At 34.6% G+C, this 17,146-nt stretch overlaps 1 protein-coding gene across 2 annotated transcripts in view; it reads right to left on the bottom strand.

Annotated features, from left to right (window-relative positions):
* LOC136026298 (metabotropic glutamate receptor 8-like) overlaps positions 1–17,146 on the bottom strand; it is a 229,660-nt gene that overhangs the window by 166,626 nt on the left and 45,888 nt on the right. For both annotated transcript variants that reach the window (XM_065702713.1, XM_065702712.1), the window contains exon 3: positions 3,000–3,131. In XM_065702713.1, coding sequence (XP_065558785.1) covers positions 3,000–3,131 — 132 coding nt within the window. The remainder of the gene's footprint in view (positions 1–2,999; positions 3,132–17,146) is intronic.

Raw genomic sequence — 17,146 nt, 5'->3', positions numbered from 1 at the left:
GTTTTTAAGGAATTGGGACAACATTTCCCAATGTTGTCCCAAACATTGGGAAATATTCTCTTGGGAGGGGGAATGTTGTCCCCCTCCCCACGGAAATTTTCTCTGGACAATTCAATCCTGGCAAAAAATTACCCCGGACAATTATCCATAACATCTCCACACTTAAAATTGAATCGGTAAAGAGAAAGCAAGATATATAAAGTTATTTCGTATAGAAATTCTGGCAAATTCTTCCAGTGTTAAATTTTCCCTGAACACTTCACGTCCTGGAACCCCCTACGTGGAAAATACTCCCCCCCATAGAAAATGCGTTCCCCTCACCTTCCCTCTTCGTGGAAAATCCCCCCAGTAGAAAATGCCTTCTCCCCTCCCCACTCTAGATATATATGCATGCTTCCCAATAACAAATACTATACGTCAACAATGGGCAAATTTTATAATGTAAAGACCTTTCCCAAAGGGCTCAGGGGGGCTAATCCTGTCTTCAAAGACAAAGTTATTGGGCTTTTCAACTATGCTGAACAAAAAGCTATCTCAAAATTTGATCAGGAAAAGTGACGCGGGAGGGGACCTAGTTGCCCTCCAATATTTTTTTCACTTAAAAAGGGGACTAAAACTTATTATTTTCAGTAGCATGAGCCCTCTTTCGACGTTCTAGGCCCATTGGGTCAATAAAATCACCCCTGGAGAAAAACACAAAAAAAAAACACGCACCCGTGATCTTTCTTCTGGCAAAAATTACAAAATTCCACATTTTTTCCAGGTAGAAGATCTACAGTAGGGTTCGTTGATACGCTGGATCTGATAGTGTAACTTTCATTAATATTCTATGACTTCTAGGGGTTCTTTCCTCCTTTTTTGAAAATCTGACAAATTTTCTCAGGCTCGTAACTTTTGATGGGTAAGACTAAATGAAACTTATGTATTTGGAATCAGTACATATAAGCCTACTCTTTTGATATATCTATTGGTTTCAAAATTAGATATAGAGTTTCGGTTACGAATGAGCTGGGTCGCTCCCTACTTACACTTCCTTACCACGAACTGTTTGACAAGAAAATGAGTTGAACATATGACAAAAAATCTGGAGCACCTAGTCACCTGAAACCAACACTTCTACGGATGCTCCTATTATTTTCAAAGTTCCAATTTTACCCCCTCCCAAGAAACTCCCATTTGCTTTAAATCCTTCCTTATAACCTCTTCACACCTTATTTGGAGAGGACAGGTTTTTAGTGTGGACCAAAACTGATGGCCAAAAAGCAATATCTTTCATTCTTTATCCGTAAACAGTGGCAGTGGGTTCTGGAGCCCATGAGCACATCATTAGCATAACCGGTTACTATCCATGTAACAGAGTCGACGACTACATAATTAACATACTTACATTAACATAAAATTAGAATACGTTCTAGATAAGAGGAAGCATCGTAATGAAAGTTGAGAAACCTGTGTCTATTTGATAATTTTTTTGTATAAGAGGTTCATCTCTCTGATGGAAAATCAGAACTTTTGAATCATAAGTTCAATAATGAACAAGCGATCTCAAGATAATACTTTTTATGTAAGTAATATTGAATTCATAATCTATGAGACTTATATATGTCTCAACTTTTAAATTTTCTTTTAGGGGGAATCCATTTTTGTTTTTCATTACAAAAAGTATATGTTACATTCCTAATTCACTATTTGATAACTATTTTTAAACTAACCTGGATACAATCAGTTTGTGATTTAACTCTTATCATATTTGTCCGTCTAAAAGGTCTTAAGTATGATCATATGGTAATCCAGGGTAGTTATTCTTGATAACAGAACTAAATTAAATCGAATGTATTGCATAGATGATTTTTTAAGCAAAATAAAAAGTATTATTTTCAAGGAAATATGTTCTGTATTGTATATATATATGTATATATATATATATATATATATATATATATATATATATATATATATATATATATATATATATATATATATATATATATATATATATATTGAAGGTTGAATTAAAACAATCAAATATATGGGTTAAGATTAAACACGAAGATTAGGGGGGAGGGGGTTTTACTCGGGATAGATTTATAAAGTTAGAATATACCTTGTGGAGGAAAATTTCTTGGGGGTGAATGTTCAAATGAAAATATTATGCTTTACTTTCATTTGAATAAATTGTTAAACATAGCCCAAATTATACTGTCACCCAAGTATGAAATCGGTATGAAACTGGTTTTCACAGATCTACAAGTCAAAATTCTTGATTGTGTTCTGAATAATTAACAAGTACCTATAATTTTGCCGGACATTTTTGTTCCTTTCCTATAATCGTCATTTTTTCCTTCTGTTTTTTAAATCTCTGATCAATAAAATCCCACAGTTTGAAATACATATTGTTTTCATTAAAGCAGAAGGACGCTCATGCTTTATAGAGTTTTTTAGAAAACAGAAAAATCAGTTGTCGTAATTTTCAGCCCAAACGTGAAGTATCTTCTTCTGTATTTTCCCGAGTGCTGAGTAGAGAATATGCTGACTAAATATCTGCACATGTAAAGACGCAAAAACTATATAACCGGTTTTGTTGGAATTCGGAACATGTAAAGCAGGCATAAAAGGGCTTGATTTATAACCACAGGCCTAAAAGTAGGAGATTGACGGTTTAAAGAGTTGTCCACCTTCTCGTTTACCAGCGATTAGAAATGACCTGGATTCTAAACTTCTTTGAATAATAAAGTCTTTGGGACTGTTTTATGCCAAAAGAAGAAAGCACTAATCCCTCCATTGCCCTCTAGAATTAAAAACTATGTATTCACGAATTCCTTATGGAACAGAGCATCTAAGACTGGTCTAGCGCAAGCAAAAAGAAAGAAAAGTTTATTGGAGGAGTTTCACTCACCCACAAGTCAAAGAAAAACAAATATGAAGATAAAATGGAGAATTTTAATCAAAACTCCGCTCCCAAAAACACACTTTAAAATTTGTAAACTTAAAAAATATACCTTAAAAAGCCTCAGTATATTCGCAACCATAATTGACACCGTTGAAAATGAGGCTCCAATAACACCAGTAATTGGTTTGTGAGGGACGTATGACGGGGTTTTGCCGGATTCACAGCGATACTCAGACAAGTCCTAGAACAAAAATACCTTACGCAAAAGCAACTTATACTGGACAGAAAGAAGAATTTTAAAAAGTGTACTAATAGTCAGAAAATAAATGAATAAACATGGGAACAAGAGAATAATCAGAAAAATCAGGTCCATGGGGCCAGATTTGCAAAGATATTAGATTTATAAAGATATTATGATAAATTTTTAGCAATGGTACGAAGAAAAGGAAGTAAATAAAAAAGTTTGATGATAATGTGAGGTTTTACATAATTTTATATATTGCCCAATTTTATGTGAACACAGGTGAATGACTGTTTGCGTTGTTTCAGTTGCTGCTAGCAAACTTGTGCTAACTCACAGAAACTAACCTAGAGGAAAGTAACTAACAACAAGTTATTGCTAACAACTAGTATAAATGTTTTAACTAGATTGAAAATCTAGCAGCGAAACATTCAAATGTCAAATTACTAAGTAATTTCAAAATGAATCTGATTGGTTAAGTGGAAACTCATACAACCATTTCAAACAACTCAACAACAAAAACAAACTTACGGTACCAGTAGCTTAAGAAAGCTTACCTTATATTTAAAGGCATAATCATCATTGAAATCAACGGGTAGTAAATATTGAACTTTACGGAATTTTTTTTCAAAAATAACTAATTTGTTTCGTTTATTTATTGCCGCGGTTGAACTAACAAAAATACTAACCAAACTAACGAAAATCGATAATGCCCTAAGAACTTCTTAATATTGAAAGTACATAACAAAAATTTTTGATAATTGCCAATTTTAGATGTTAAGACACCTAAGATGAGTCCAGTGTGCAAAAAAACTATTTTGTATAATAGATTATACATCCTTTCAATATATTCTACTTTTTATATCCTTAGTATTTTAACAAAGATTTAACGGAATTTAAAGCTTCATTTTAAGCTTCAACATATCCTTGGTACTTTAACACAGATTTAACAGAACTTGAGGCTTCAATTTCAAGTTTCAAGCTTCAATTCAAGGTCACTAGTTACGTGGACTTTCCCTCGACCGCAAAACCTCATTGGTTTTTCTTCAGTGCAAAAGGGTTGTTTGTTTTATTTAATTATGTGTAACTGTTAAAAATAAAAATTAAAGTTGTTGTAGCTTATTACCTTAAATTTACCTTAAACCGCATATACAGCGAGATAAGATGGACTGCATCCTCCTGTAGAACATATCGCTGTTGAATTGATGAGGTGACACAATTAAAGGGTGTGATATATTTATTGTATAAATAAAGATTCGCCTTAACTTAATCAAATATAAAAATGCAACACAGAACTATAAAGTCCAAATGCTTTTCTTAGGTATTTGTTTAATGAACAAAATATTAATTTTTAGTTCTTAGAATTTCTTAAGTTTCACGGTTATTATCCACCAACATTTACTATTAGCTTGTGGAAACCAAAGTGTAGTAAGAGATCATTAGTCAATCCATCGTAAACTCATATGCCAAACAGAAAAATCGTCATATTTTTTCTTACCTTTCAAATTTTCGCATAATGGATTTTTTAGATTTTCTACATGGCAATGGGGTGCTTCAAAAAGATAAGAAGGATTTTTTGTAATGTTTTTCAGAAGAATTGCATAGTCATAGTCTTAAGTGCTCTTTGACTGATGAAAGAATGGTTAAAATAGATAAGTAACGTTTTAGGGAAAAAAAAGATTGCCAAAGACAGTGCTTTTTGACCAAACATACGGAGAGAAGTAAAAGGAAGGTCACCTCGAATGGGGTTAGAGGAGGCCATAATGAAGAATTGGAACTAAGTCATAAGGAAAGTCAAAAGGAGAGATCAAAGGAAATTGGAACTTCTCGGGGGAGGGGGATAAAGAGCTAAGCTTATAATATATTGGGATGGACAAAGAGCGTGCGTATCTCTGTTTTCAATTGGTTTGGTGCTGCAGTGAGTTGCTCGTAGTAGTAGTAGTTGTCAAAGTAATGTCATATCTTTTTTACACCCCTTTCTTTTGCTGTTAAGAGGAGTTGCATATGTGGTGAGACGTCTGAGATTTGTTCTTGGCTGATCCATTGATATTCTAATCTTCCATTGGAGTTTTGGTGCTTAAGTAGTGGCTTTTTCTGCCAAGTCACCCGTTTTTTATTGTTTTTTTTTTCTGGCAGATTAAGTCTCCATCGGCAGTTTTCTATGCTCAAAAGGACAATCATGCGCATTTGCAGGGACAGTTTTCACTCTGCTAACTTCGCCTGGAAAAACCCTTATAAAGACATGGCTTTGGCAATATCAGCTCATTTGTACCCAGGTCAACATTGATGAAATATTGGCGATATTTCGAGAGCAAGCATAGATTCCTTCTTTCCTCTTTTAAATGTGTCTCAATGAATGTCCTTTCAAAACCCGCTGTTCTACGGTGTCGCATTTCAAACTGCCCCGTTCCATTCTGTTGTTCCGTAAAAGGATATCGCTAGAATGAAAAAAAAAAAATCCTCTTGTCTACAATGTAGATTCTGTTCAAACTGAGAAGTCTGAAATCACTTCAGTACAGCTTGTTGGATTACCGGTACCTTTTTACAAAATAGAAACACTTTACGATCTGTATTAAGAAGCACACGGTCAAGCGTATGGCAGACCATTTGGTATGAATGCATGTCTCACTTTGTACGTCAACAGAGCAGCCCTGTAGAAGTATGTGGAATCTATCGAAAAGATTGGGGCAAGCTTTAATAAGATTTGAACGGAGAAGAAAAAAAATGTTGATCAGTTGGAAAAAACTGTGATAGTCATAAGTCGAAGAAGAAAGCTGTTTGCGCATCTCCCGGGGCATGGCGAAAACTAAACGTTTGTGTAATGCCTTTGGAAAACTGACTCAATAATTTTGATGGTATAAAGTGAAGAATAAAACTTGTTGGAATTAACCGTTCCAACCTCTTTCCTAAGAACTAAGAATCTGACGTGGTCGGATGTTAAAATTATTAAAATTGTTCGAGCTATGAATTATGAAAGGTTACAGTAATCCATAGAAATAGTTGAGCAAAATTGTCCCACATACCCTCCTCCACCAATAGTTACACCAAAAGAATCAAATTTTGATGCTTATTCAAAATGCATAAATTCATCAAGTTAAACAGTACCCATCAAAAGCTACTAGCCTGAAAAAAGTTGCGCAATTTTTGTGAAAGGGAAGAAACACCCCAAAAAATCAACTGATCTTAATGTAAAAGACACCGTGCGATTCAGCATATCAGAGAACCTTACTATAGAGGTTTCAAATTCCCACGTACAAAAATGTGAAATTTTGCACTATTTGTCAGAAGAAAGATCACGGATGGGTGTTTATTTGTTTGTTATTTTTTGTCTTTTTTCCCCAGGGCTGATAGTATAGAACCAGTTGCCCCAGAGTACCGAGAGAAAGATCATTTGATTGGAAATCAACAGCTCTAGTACCATTTTTAAGTGACCGAAAATATTGGAAGGCACCTAGCCCCCCTTCCACACTCCTCTTTCCCCAGTATCACCTGAAAATTTTTAGATAGCCATTTTGTTCAGCATAGTCGAAAAATCTAGCAACTATGTCTTTCGGGATGACTTGACTTCCCAAAGTACCCAAGGAAGGGCTGCAAGCCCCTCCCATAATTGCCTATTGGAAAGTATACAGATATTTTTTGGGAGTGGGAACTTACTGGTGGGGAAATTATACGGCAAGACCTTTGCATGGGGGAATTTTTTATAGGGAAATAGAATTATCCATGAAGTGGAGCAATATTTTCTGTTGTCAATTAAAAAATGATCAGAAATTAAATAGAAGACAAGTTTTTTTTACTAAAAGTAAGGAGTAACATTAGAACTTAAAACAAACCTAAATTATTAGGTATATGAGGCAGGTGCCAATTCCCTAATACCTCACTCTTCTCGCTAATTTTGTCTTATAACTGTTAATAAAGCATATTATTCTAATATTTACTCTTAAATAATTGAAACAAAAACTCAAACTTCAGAGTAAAGAGCGAGTCATTGAGGAGGGTGCAACCCCCTCACATACGTAATAATTTCTGATCGTTTTAAGTTCTAATACCGCTCCTTACTTTCAGTTGAAAAAAAATGTTCTTTTTTTTTTAACCCTATAAGAATGCGCATTCTGTAATAAAATTAACGGTATCCAAATAAACCTCCTAGGGTATTGAAATCAGCAAACTGCATCCCCGATTTTAGCTCTCTCTGAATTCCTTAGGTATTGAAAATTACAAACTGTATCGCCGATTTCAATTATTTTGTATTCTTTTGTACTGGAATGAGCAAGCTGCTTTCTTGATTTTACACCCCAAAGGTAAACGACCCAATTCCGAGGAATCGATTTTACTTTGAACAGAGCTATAATGGATGTGCTACATAGCCTGCAAAAGAAATGTTTAGTGACATCGATTTAGTTAAGATGAAACTTTAAAAAACGACAACTCCAATACCCAATAGTGAAACTTTCAGGTATGTCAGCAAAACGATTACCAAAAATTGCATCTGTCAAAGTCATGAGAAATCGGCACAACTTTCAATTTTCCCCGTTGTGTGCACAAAGAGCTGAGACAGTTTTCAATGAACAACACTGTGTATTGTGTATTGTTTCTGTATGTGTATATTGTGTATATATTCAATACAATACACAATATTGTGTATATTGTGTATATACAATATTCAATATTGTGTATATTGCGCACAATATTTTGTGTATATTGTATCCAATATATTGTGTATATATTCAATACAATACACAATATTGTGTATATTGCGTATTATTGTGTATTGTTTCTGGTTTTAAGTTTACGTTGCTCATACTATGAAACGACTTATTTTAAATTTAACTTGAAGTAAACTTGTTATTCTTGGTCTTGTTTGTGTAAAAAGGACATAATCTTTAAGGAACACTCGCATTACTTTTTTCCATGTACCCACCACTTGCACGTGTCAAAATCTTCCCATCACAGATCGGTGAAACAATGGCAATAAATAGCTACAAACAAATTACTTCCTTTCCGTAACACAACCAAATAAATAAAACATTCAACAAAATGGACTAGTTTTTTAAGATTCGATACTTTCAGGGCATGCTGAGAGGATGTTGAAAAGTGATTAGAGTACAACAAGACCCCCTCCAATGCCCTTTTTGGCTGCCCTGTCCTTAAAAAATTCCCATGAAAATTTTAGAATAGCCATCTTATTCAAAATAGTCTGAAGGTCAAATAAATATGTCTCTGGCCTGCGATGACTTAACCCTCCACATCCTTTGAGGCATGGACTGTAAGCTATGAAAGTTTCTAATTGTTAATAAAAGGTTTGTTTTTGGAAAAATAGGCATATTTGATCCTGGGGCAACAAAACACATGGGGTTTTATGCTGAAACTTTCAGAAAATATGAAGGAGGGTGTCAAACAAAATTATAACACACTAAATTCAAGATGCGCGTCAAAAGGGCGCACCAGCAATATCTAAAGAACAGCTAAGGGTATTGAGCTAAAACTCAAGGCATCTTGAGAGGGATATTAAAACCGATTGGAGGGCAACCAGCCCCTTCAATCGGTTTAGATAACCCCCTCATCAATGATAAAAAGTTTGAAAATCCATTTTATGGCAAACAGTCACAAAATCTAACAAATTTCCCTCAGAGGATGGCATACCCCAATAGCCCCTGGGATAAGGGGCTGGGCAGGATCTGTCTATGGGAAAGGGGAATATTTGATCCTTATTGTGTCTGAAAAGGCTGAGGATATTGAGGTTGATTTCAGAGAATTTTGAGGGATGTTTTGGACTATACCGAAAGATGATGTGTGCATTCAGGTTATCAAAAAAGGGGTATCTGGAATATCTTGGGAACACGTAAGGCTATTAACTTGAAACTTTCAGGGTTACTACTACTTCTCCTACTACTGTAACTGCAACTACTTGTGGCTGCTACTGCGAGTACTTGCTACTGCAACTAAGATTAATTGTGACGAAGACTACTTGCAACAGCGACTAACTGCAACTTTGACAACAACTACATGCAACTGCGACTGCTCTCAACTGTGACTGCAACTATTAAAAACTGTCCCTACTTTTTTTGCGAATATTCTTAGGAAATACTGAGAGAGGTATTAAACAAAATCGAAAAACACCATTTGCATACCTCAAGGATGGTTTATTCAGCAATATCTCAAAGACGGTTGATTATATTAAGTTGAAACTCTCAGGGTATGTTCAGGGGGATAGTCAAAAGTAATCAGAGGGAAGCCAGCCCCTCCCCAATTTTCATACTTAGAAACCCTCCCAGAAACTGGTAGAAATTCTAAAAAAAAATATTTGTTTAAAATAGTCAAAAGATCTAATAGCTATGCCTTTGGGGATGCCTAGTCTTCAAAAGCCACTGGGCAATGGTTGTATATTATGCTATTTGTCCATTGTTTACATACGAGATTTAGCATAGGGAAAGGGTGAAAGTTTGATCCTGGGTGTGTCTGAAAAAGCTATGAGTGCTAAGGTGAAACTCAGGCCTATATACCTGGAATATTGTCTATATCAGAATATTTTTATATTACATAATATTTTCTCTGTGTGGAAGAGAAAGGGTGTTGCGATGTCTGATAAAGCTGTTCTGATTTCAAAATTATTGAAGAGATTGGACAAAAAAGTGTCAATATTACCCAATATAAAGTTGTTTTACTTTTTCAAATATTTTTGGTGGTGCTATGGAAAGAAAGAGGAAGGGGCAGCAGGTTAGTTAGTCATTATCTTTTAAGATATCTTTCCTGTATGCTCATAGAGCTTTGTATTTTGTATGTTGCTGATGCTGATGTAACCCTTCGAGGAAATGCTTTTCTGGAGCAGGTTTATTTCAACTTCAAATTATATTTACGAGGGAATTTCAGAAATTCGAATTAAAAAATAAGCAAAGCGGCACTTTACCCGAAAATTGCCAAACTTATGGGGATAACTGGATCCAATTGAGTCAAACTAAAAATAACTTGAGTTAATTGCAGTATTATAAAAGGGTAGATATCTTTCTTGTTAATATACAACTGAATAAAAAAGTAAAGAAAGAAATATTTTCTGTATCAATAAAATAAATGCAAAAACATCCTTAGTTGAACAGCCTGTTGTTAGAACTATCTCTTTTACTATCTAAGAAAATTCAGTCTATTTTTGTCAGTTTTTATATCTATGGTTGTACTCTATGCTAGTTGCGATCTACGATTGTGATCCATGATGGATGTACTCTACGTTTGTAGTTAATGTTGGATGTTCTCTATAGTTGTAATCTACATTGGCTGTACTCTATGATAGTTGTCCTCTATGGTTGTAATCTATTTCGGTTACTACGGCTATACTCTATGTTGGTTGCATTACGGTTGTGCTCATTGGTTGTATTTCATGGTAGTGCGCTCTTTGCAGTTATTCATTGCAATATTTCCTTTCATTGGGAGTTTAGATGAAAAAAAATGTGCTTGGAATATAAGAATATATGTGTCATCCTGACGTATTTCACCAACAGGTTTTCATTTAATTTTTTGTCATAACTTAGATAAGAACTATAACAGGAACAACATTATGTGAACTGTCACTTACTGTCAAGAAGCACATAATGGAAAATCGTCACAGGACAGCAAAGAGAATACCTGAATTTGATTTTGAGTAAACATTCATTGCTTTGTATGGTCTATAATAAGACATTTTAGAATTACAAAAGACAAAATTTGTTGCAAAAATGCTATTTTAGTTTTTTTTCAAACTTTGACGAGTCTTAAAATGGGGTGCTGCCCCATGGAGAGTGTCAATTAAAATCAAAAAGTGCAAATGAAAATAGAGAGTACCAAATCAAATATAATCAAAAGATGTAAATGAAAGCACCCCCTAAGGAATAAACTTGGTCCTCCTCGAGACTTGGAGGGTTTTATATTATTGCTGTTTTGCAGCCAGGAGGAACAATACGGGATTAATATTTGACAGAGTATGTTTCCACGCCCAGGTAAATATATCTTCTATCACCTATCACCCAGTGCATGGAATCCTGAGAACGGGATGTGCGAAAGGACGGGAACTTCATCCCCCTCCTAGAATCCTCAGTTATCTTGTATTTCTTAGCACTTTTAAATAAAAATTGCTATCATTTTTCTCCCACCAGAGTTTTTCTTATGATTACCCCTTCCCTCTTTCAAAAAACTCGGTATGTGCCTGTTATGAGATAATGCTAGTGAAAAAGCAGAAAAATTTTCTTCAGTAATGAACTGTAGTAAGGTAAGTTCTCTGAGTTAAGGTAAGTCTGAGCTAAGTTCTCTGAACAGCTTTCATAAACATCATATTATCAAACAGTTCGTGGTAACGAACTGTAGTAAGGAGCGACCCGGCTCAATAGTAACCAAAACTCTATAAATGGATTACCAATAAACTCTAAAATTTTGATACCAACAGCTACATCAAAAGAATTGCATTTTAATGCTGATTTTAAATATATAAGTTTCATCAAGTTTAGTCCTACCCATCAAAAGTTACGAACCTGAGAAAATTTGCGTTATTTTAGATAATAGAGGGGAACACCCCCTAAAAGTCATACACTCTTAACGAAAATTACACCATCAGATTCAGCGTATCAGAGAGCCCTACTTTAGAAGTTTCAAGCTCCTATCTACAAAAATGCGGAATTTTGTATTTTTTGCCAGAAGGCAGATCACGGATGCGTGTTTATTTGTTTGTTTGTTTTTTTTGTTTTTTTCCCCACGGGTGATCGCATCGACCCACTTGTCCTAGAATGTTGCGAGAGGACTCATTCTAACGGAAATGAAAAGTTCTAGTGCCCTTTCTAAGTGACCAAAATATTGGAGCGCACCTAGGTCCCCTCCGACGCTAATTATTTTCCCAAAGTCAACGCATCAAAATTCTGAGATAGCCATTTTATTCAGCATAGTCGAAAAACTTTATAACTATGTCTTTGGGGACGACTTACTCCCCCACTGTCCCCGTGGGAGGGGCTACGAGTTACAAACTTTTACCGGGGTTTACATATAGTAATGGTTATTGGAAAGTGTACAGGCGTTTTCAGGAGGATTTTTTGGTTGGGGGGGGGAGGGGTTTAGAAGGAGGGGATATGCTGCGAGAATTTTCCATCGAGGAATTTATCACGGGGGAAGAAATGAAGGGAGCGTAGGATTTACTAGCATTATTTAAAAAAAAACAATGAAAAAATAAATATGAAAATTGTTTTTCAGCCGGAAGTAAGGAGCAGCATTAAAACTTGAAACGAACAGAAATTATTACCCATATGAGGGGCTTACCTCCTCCTAATACCTCGCTATTTACGCTAAAGTATTTTTAGTAATTTCAATTATTTATCTACGGCTTTTGTGATTCAGGGGTCATTTTTAATGAATTGGGACGAAATTTAAGCTTTAGTGTAAAGAGCCAGGTACTGACGAGGGGGCGAACCCCCTCATATATGTAATAAAAATATGAGAATACAGAAGTTCTTTACGCAAGCTAATTTAAAGTTACATATATCTCTTACTAATAAAGATTCGTAAAAAATTAATAGTTCTGGTTGCCTTTTTAATTAGCCAAAAAATTGGAGGGCAACTAGGCTTCCTCCCCGCTTTTTTTTCTCAAAACCATTCGATCAAAATTATGAGAAAGCCATTTAGCCAAAAAAAAAAAAAATGCAAATTTCGTTTTAATTACTCCTCTGCGGAGAGCCAAAATCAAAATATGCATTGATTCAAAAACGTTCAGAAATTAAATAAAAAAACAAGCTTTTTTAACTGAAAGTAAGGAGCGGAATTAAAACTTATAACAAACAGAAATTACTTCGTATATGAAAGGGGTTGCTTCCTCATCAACTCCCCGCTCTTTACGCTAAAGTTTTTTACTATTTTAATAAGAAGAGTTGAGAGAAAGAGTCAAGCTATAGCGTAAGGAGCGGGGCGTTGATGAGGAAGCAGCCCCTTTCATATACGAAGTAATTTCTGTTCGTTTTAAGTTTTAATGTCGCTCCTTACTTTCATTTAAAAAAAACACGTTTTTTTATTTAATTTGGTGAAGTGACCAGGGGTTTTACACTATATCAATTCGTGGTCACCTTGTATAAAAATTATATGGACGAAACGGTGTAGACTCAGAATAATGCGTTAATAGTGGGGGGGTTTAACCAGTGGTGCAGTCAAAGAGCCTAAAGTTGTGCATACCTGTGACAGAATGAGTGTAATGTTTTTCTTTCTTTTTACTCATTCTTTCATTTGCATCATAGAAAAAGGAATGGAGAGAAATTATTGAACCATTAATTAATCTTATATGATAAAAAAATATATACAAATTAGTAAGAAGGAGTGGGACAGAACAATAAAAAGTTAGCAGCGGGGCTATGCCCAAAGTACTTGATTTTTCAAGAGGGTAGGCTACTCTTTTTGGTCATTCTTTGTGATTATCTAAAAATTGCTTTGGTCTGGTTTCCAGTTGTGGTTCTGACCTTACTTACACCCGGGGCAAAATCTTGAATTTGCCCCTCCCCCCCGTCTCATACATATATTTTGGTCAAACTAAAAAAAAATCATTTATTAGCAAAATCATTTTCAATTTATTAATTGATAAATAATCTTTTTTTATTAATTTTTTATTTAATTATTATAAATTGTTTAAATTATCATTATATTTTTTTTTTAATTTTTGGTTTATCGTTATTTTATTAATTAATTAGTGATTTATTAGTTATCTTCATTTAGATAGATATATAGATAAGTGTATTTCAAAAGACCATGGGCCATATACACACACAATATAAATAAATAAGAAACAAGCAAGGAAATTAAACAACAGTATGAATTACAAACACGCACAAAACAGAATACAACGTGGAAATGCCTAATCTAACATCAAAAGAAATTAATCATATAAAACTTTTTCTTCTTATTAAGGATTTATCTATATACACTCCCACTCGATATATTGTGGTTGGGTTACTATTTTGCAGAATAACCGGAAGCATCAAATTTATCGCATGCAAATAAGTTTCCTATAAATCCAAGAGCATACGCTCTTTTTTAACTACGCTCTCTACTGTATTAATCAAATTAAAATAATTACAAATGATTATTACCGTTAGACTATTTTTATGAATTTTTTTACTCCTAAAATTTCTGCGCCTAGGGCAAGTACCACCTCTGTCCCTCTCCTTAGACCGCCTCTGCTAGTGTCTGGGTAACTAAATTTCAGATGAGAAATCATTTTTAATTTTAAAGCAAACCCACTTTATATGAAACACCCGCCTTTTTTGAAAAAAAAAACTTGCGTCTGGTTACTTTGTGACCGTATTCGGACTGCCAAACAATGTAAGTAAGGAGCTTCTCGGTTCAATAGTTAAATAAAACTATAAAAGAATGGAATGTTGATATCAATAGATATATCAAAATAATTGGCTTATTATACTGATTCCAAATATATAAGATTCATCAAGTTTAGTATTACTCATCAAAAGCTACAAGCCTCAAATATTCGCCTGATTTTCAAAAAAGACGGGAATCGCCCGCTAAAAGTCAAGTAATTAAAATCACACCGTCAGATTCAACGTATTAGAGGACCCCACTGTGGAATTTTCAAGCTTCTACGTACAGAATTGTGGAATTTGACATTTTTATTTCTAGAAGAAAGATGACTGATGTCTGTTTGTTTTTTTTTCCAGGGTTGATTGTACAGAACTAATGGTCTTAGAATATCGGGAAAGGGTTAAAAGTTAAATCAAAAGTTAAAATTCCTTTTTAAAGTGACCAAAATATTGTTTCCATTTTTTCCAAAGTTATCTGACCAACATTTTGAGATAGCCATTTTGTTCAGCATAGTTGAAAGTTCCAATAACTATATCTTCAGGGGTAACTATGCCTTTAGGACCCCCACAGCCCGTGGGGAAAGGCCTATAAGTTATTGAACTTTTGTATTGCTTGCGTATAGTATTTGAATAACGACGAAGACCACACTGCCTTTCCATCACAAAACCCCCCTCCAAAAACATGTCTGCATAATTCCCAATAGAAAAGACTATACAAACGCCAAAAACAAGAAAAAAAATAGGGAATTTTTTAAGACAGTGGGAAACTGTATTTTTAGTGGGAAATATTTAACTAAATTTGTGTATAAAGCATTCAGTGCTTTAAGTGACCTTACATTTACATAAGTGCTTTACATAAATTAATTAATTTAATTAAAATGGCCTTACAAAATATTTTAAAAAACCAATAGATATTAACACAGAACCTGTCACAAATAGACCTATAAGATCAGCAGCGAAAAAAGCTAGGCTGGCATTAGAAACCTGTTTTTAAATCATTCTCTTTCATTTCATTGAATTGCCTCGTTTCATAACAATTTATTTTTCAGTCCTGGTTGAACTTCGCTGAGGTAAGGATGCTGGGACTGTTTTGAAAAACTGTTCATTTTAGTTATATTGATTTTATCCTCTCGTAAGTTGTTTTTTCTTATGTGTATTGCTGAGGATGGCCCTTGGAGATAATTTATTTCCCACTGTCTTAAAAAATTCCCTATTGTTCTTCTTGTTTTTGGTGTTCGTAAAGTATTTTCTATTGGGAAGTATGCAGACATGTTTTTGGAGGGGGGTTTTGTGCTTGGGGTGGTTTTCATGGAAAATTTTTCCTTGGGGAGGGAAATTTTCAGAGATAGCTTTCCACGGTTAAATTTTACACTGGGGGGATTTGAAAGAATTTCTATGTGATCTTTTTTATTTGAAAGAATTTCTATGTGATTTTTTTCTTATTTGTCTGTCTTTGTCTTTGTCAGCTCAATTTTCCATATGGAGATATTCGGGTAGAATTATCTGGGGGAAATTTTCAGCGGGTTTTGGATTCGGGTTTGGAAATTCTGCTGATAGAGGATTTCCCAGTGATCGGATAAGCGATTGAAAATTGTCTTTTTCAAATGAAACTATGCTAAAAATGATTTTTCAGGCTGAATCATCCGCAAGAAATTTAACAGAGAGGGGGGGGGGAATTTACAGAGAGGATGGAATTATCCGGAGGGAATTGTAAGAGGGAATGTATTTTAAAGGGGATGTATTTTACGCCGGAGGATCTTTCCAAAGAGGAGTTTCCCATGAGGTGAGGGAATTTTTCACGGAGTGTTAGTCAGATTTACCTTCATTATTTCAAAACGATCAGAGATTAAAGTTAGAAAATAAGTTTTTTCAGTGAAAAGTAAGGAATAACATTAAAAATCCATATGAAAAGAAATTATTCGGTGTATGAAGGAGTTGCCCCCTTCTCAATACCTTGCTGTTTGCGCTAAGTTTGGCTGTTTGTCCCAATTTCTAAAGAACAACTCCTGAAACACAAGGACCGTTTAATTAGAATAGAAAGCTTTTTAAAAGTCCTGAAAACTTTATTGGGAAGAGCGAAGTTTTGAGGAGGGGGGCTACCCCTTCACGTATGGAATAATTTCTGTTTGTTTTCAGTTTTAATGTTTCTCCTTAGTTTGACTGTTTGTCCCAATTTCTTAAGAACAACTCCTGAAACACAAGGACCGTTTAATTAGAATAGAAAGCTTTTTTAAAAGTCCTGAAAACTTTAGTGGGAAGAGCGAAGTTTTGAGGAGGGGGGCAGCCCCTTCTCGTATGGAATAATTTCTGTTTGTTTTCAGTTTCAATGTTTCTCCTTAGTTTGACTGTTTGTCCCAATTTCTTAAGAACAACTCCTGAAACACAAGGACCGTTTAATTAGAATAGGAAGCTTTTTTAAAAGTATTGAAAACTTTAGTGGGAGGAGCGAGGTTTTGAGGAGGGGGGAAGCCCCTTCACGTATGGAATAATTTCTGTTTGTTTTCAGTTTTAATGTTTCTCCTTACTTTCATTTGAAAAAACTTGTTATGTTTTAAATTTGATCATTTTCAGGGACGCCTAGTATAACTGGGAGTGGAGATAGAATAATGAGCTTCGTGTAAATAAAAACATCTTTTACAATATGTAAAAAAAACACCTTTCATGTCACCGGGGTGAAAGGTTACTTAACCTGACTCGAATCCACATCTATCC

The sequence above is a fragment of the Artemia franciscana genome, chromosome 4 (genome assembly GCF_032884065.1).
Source record: "Artemia franciscana chromosome 4, ASM3288406v1, whole genome shotgun sequence".
Classification (NCBI taxonomy): domain Eukaryota; kingdom Metazoa; phylum Arthropoda; class Branchiopoda; order Anostraca; family Artemiidae; genus Artemia; species Artemia franciscana.
This window is presented reverse-complemented; position numbering and strand designations above follow the sequence as displayed.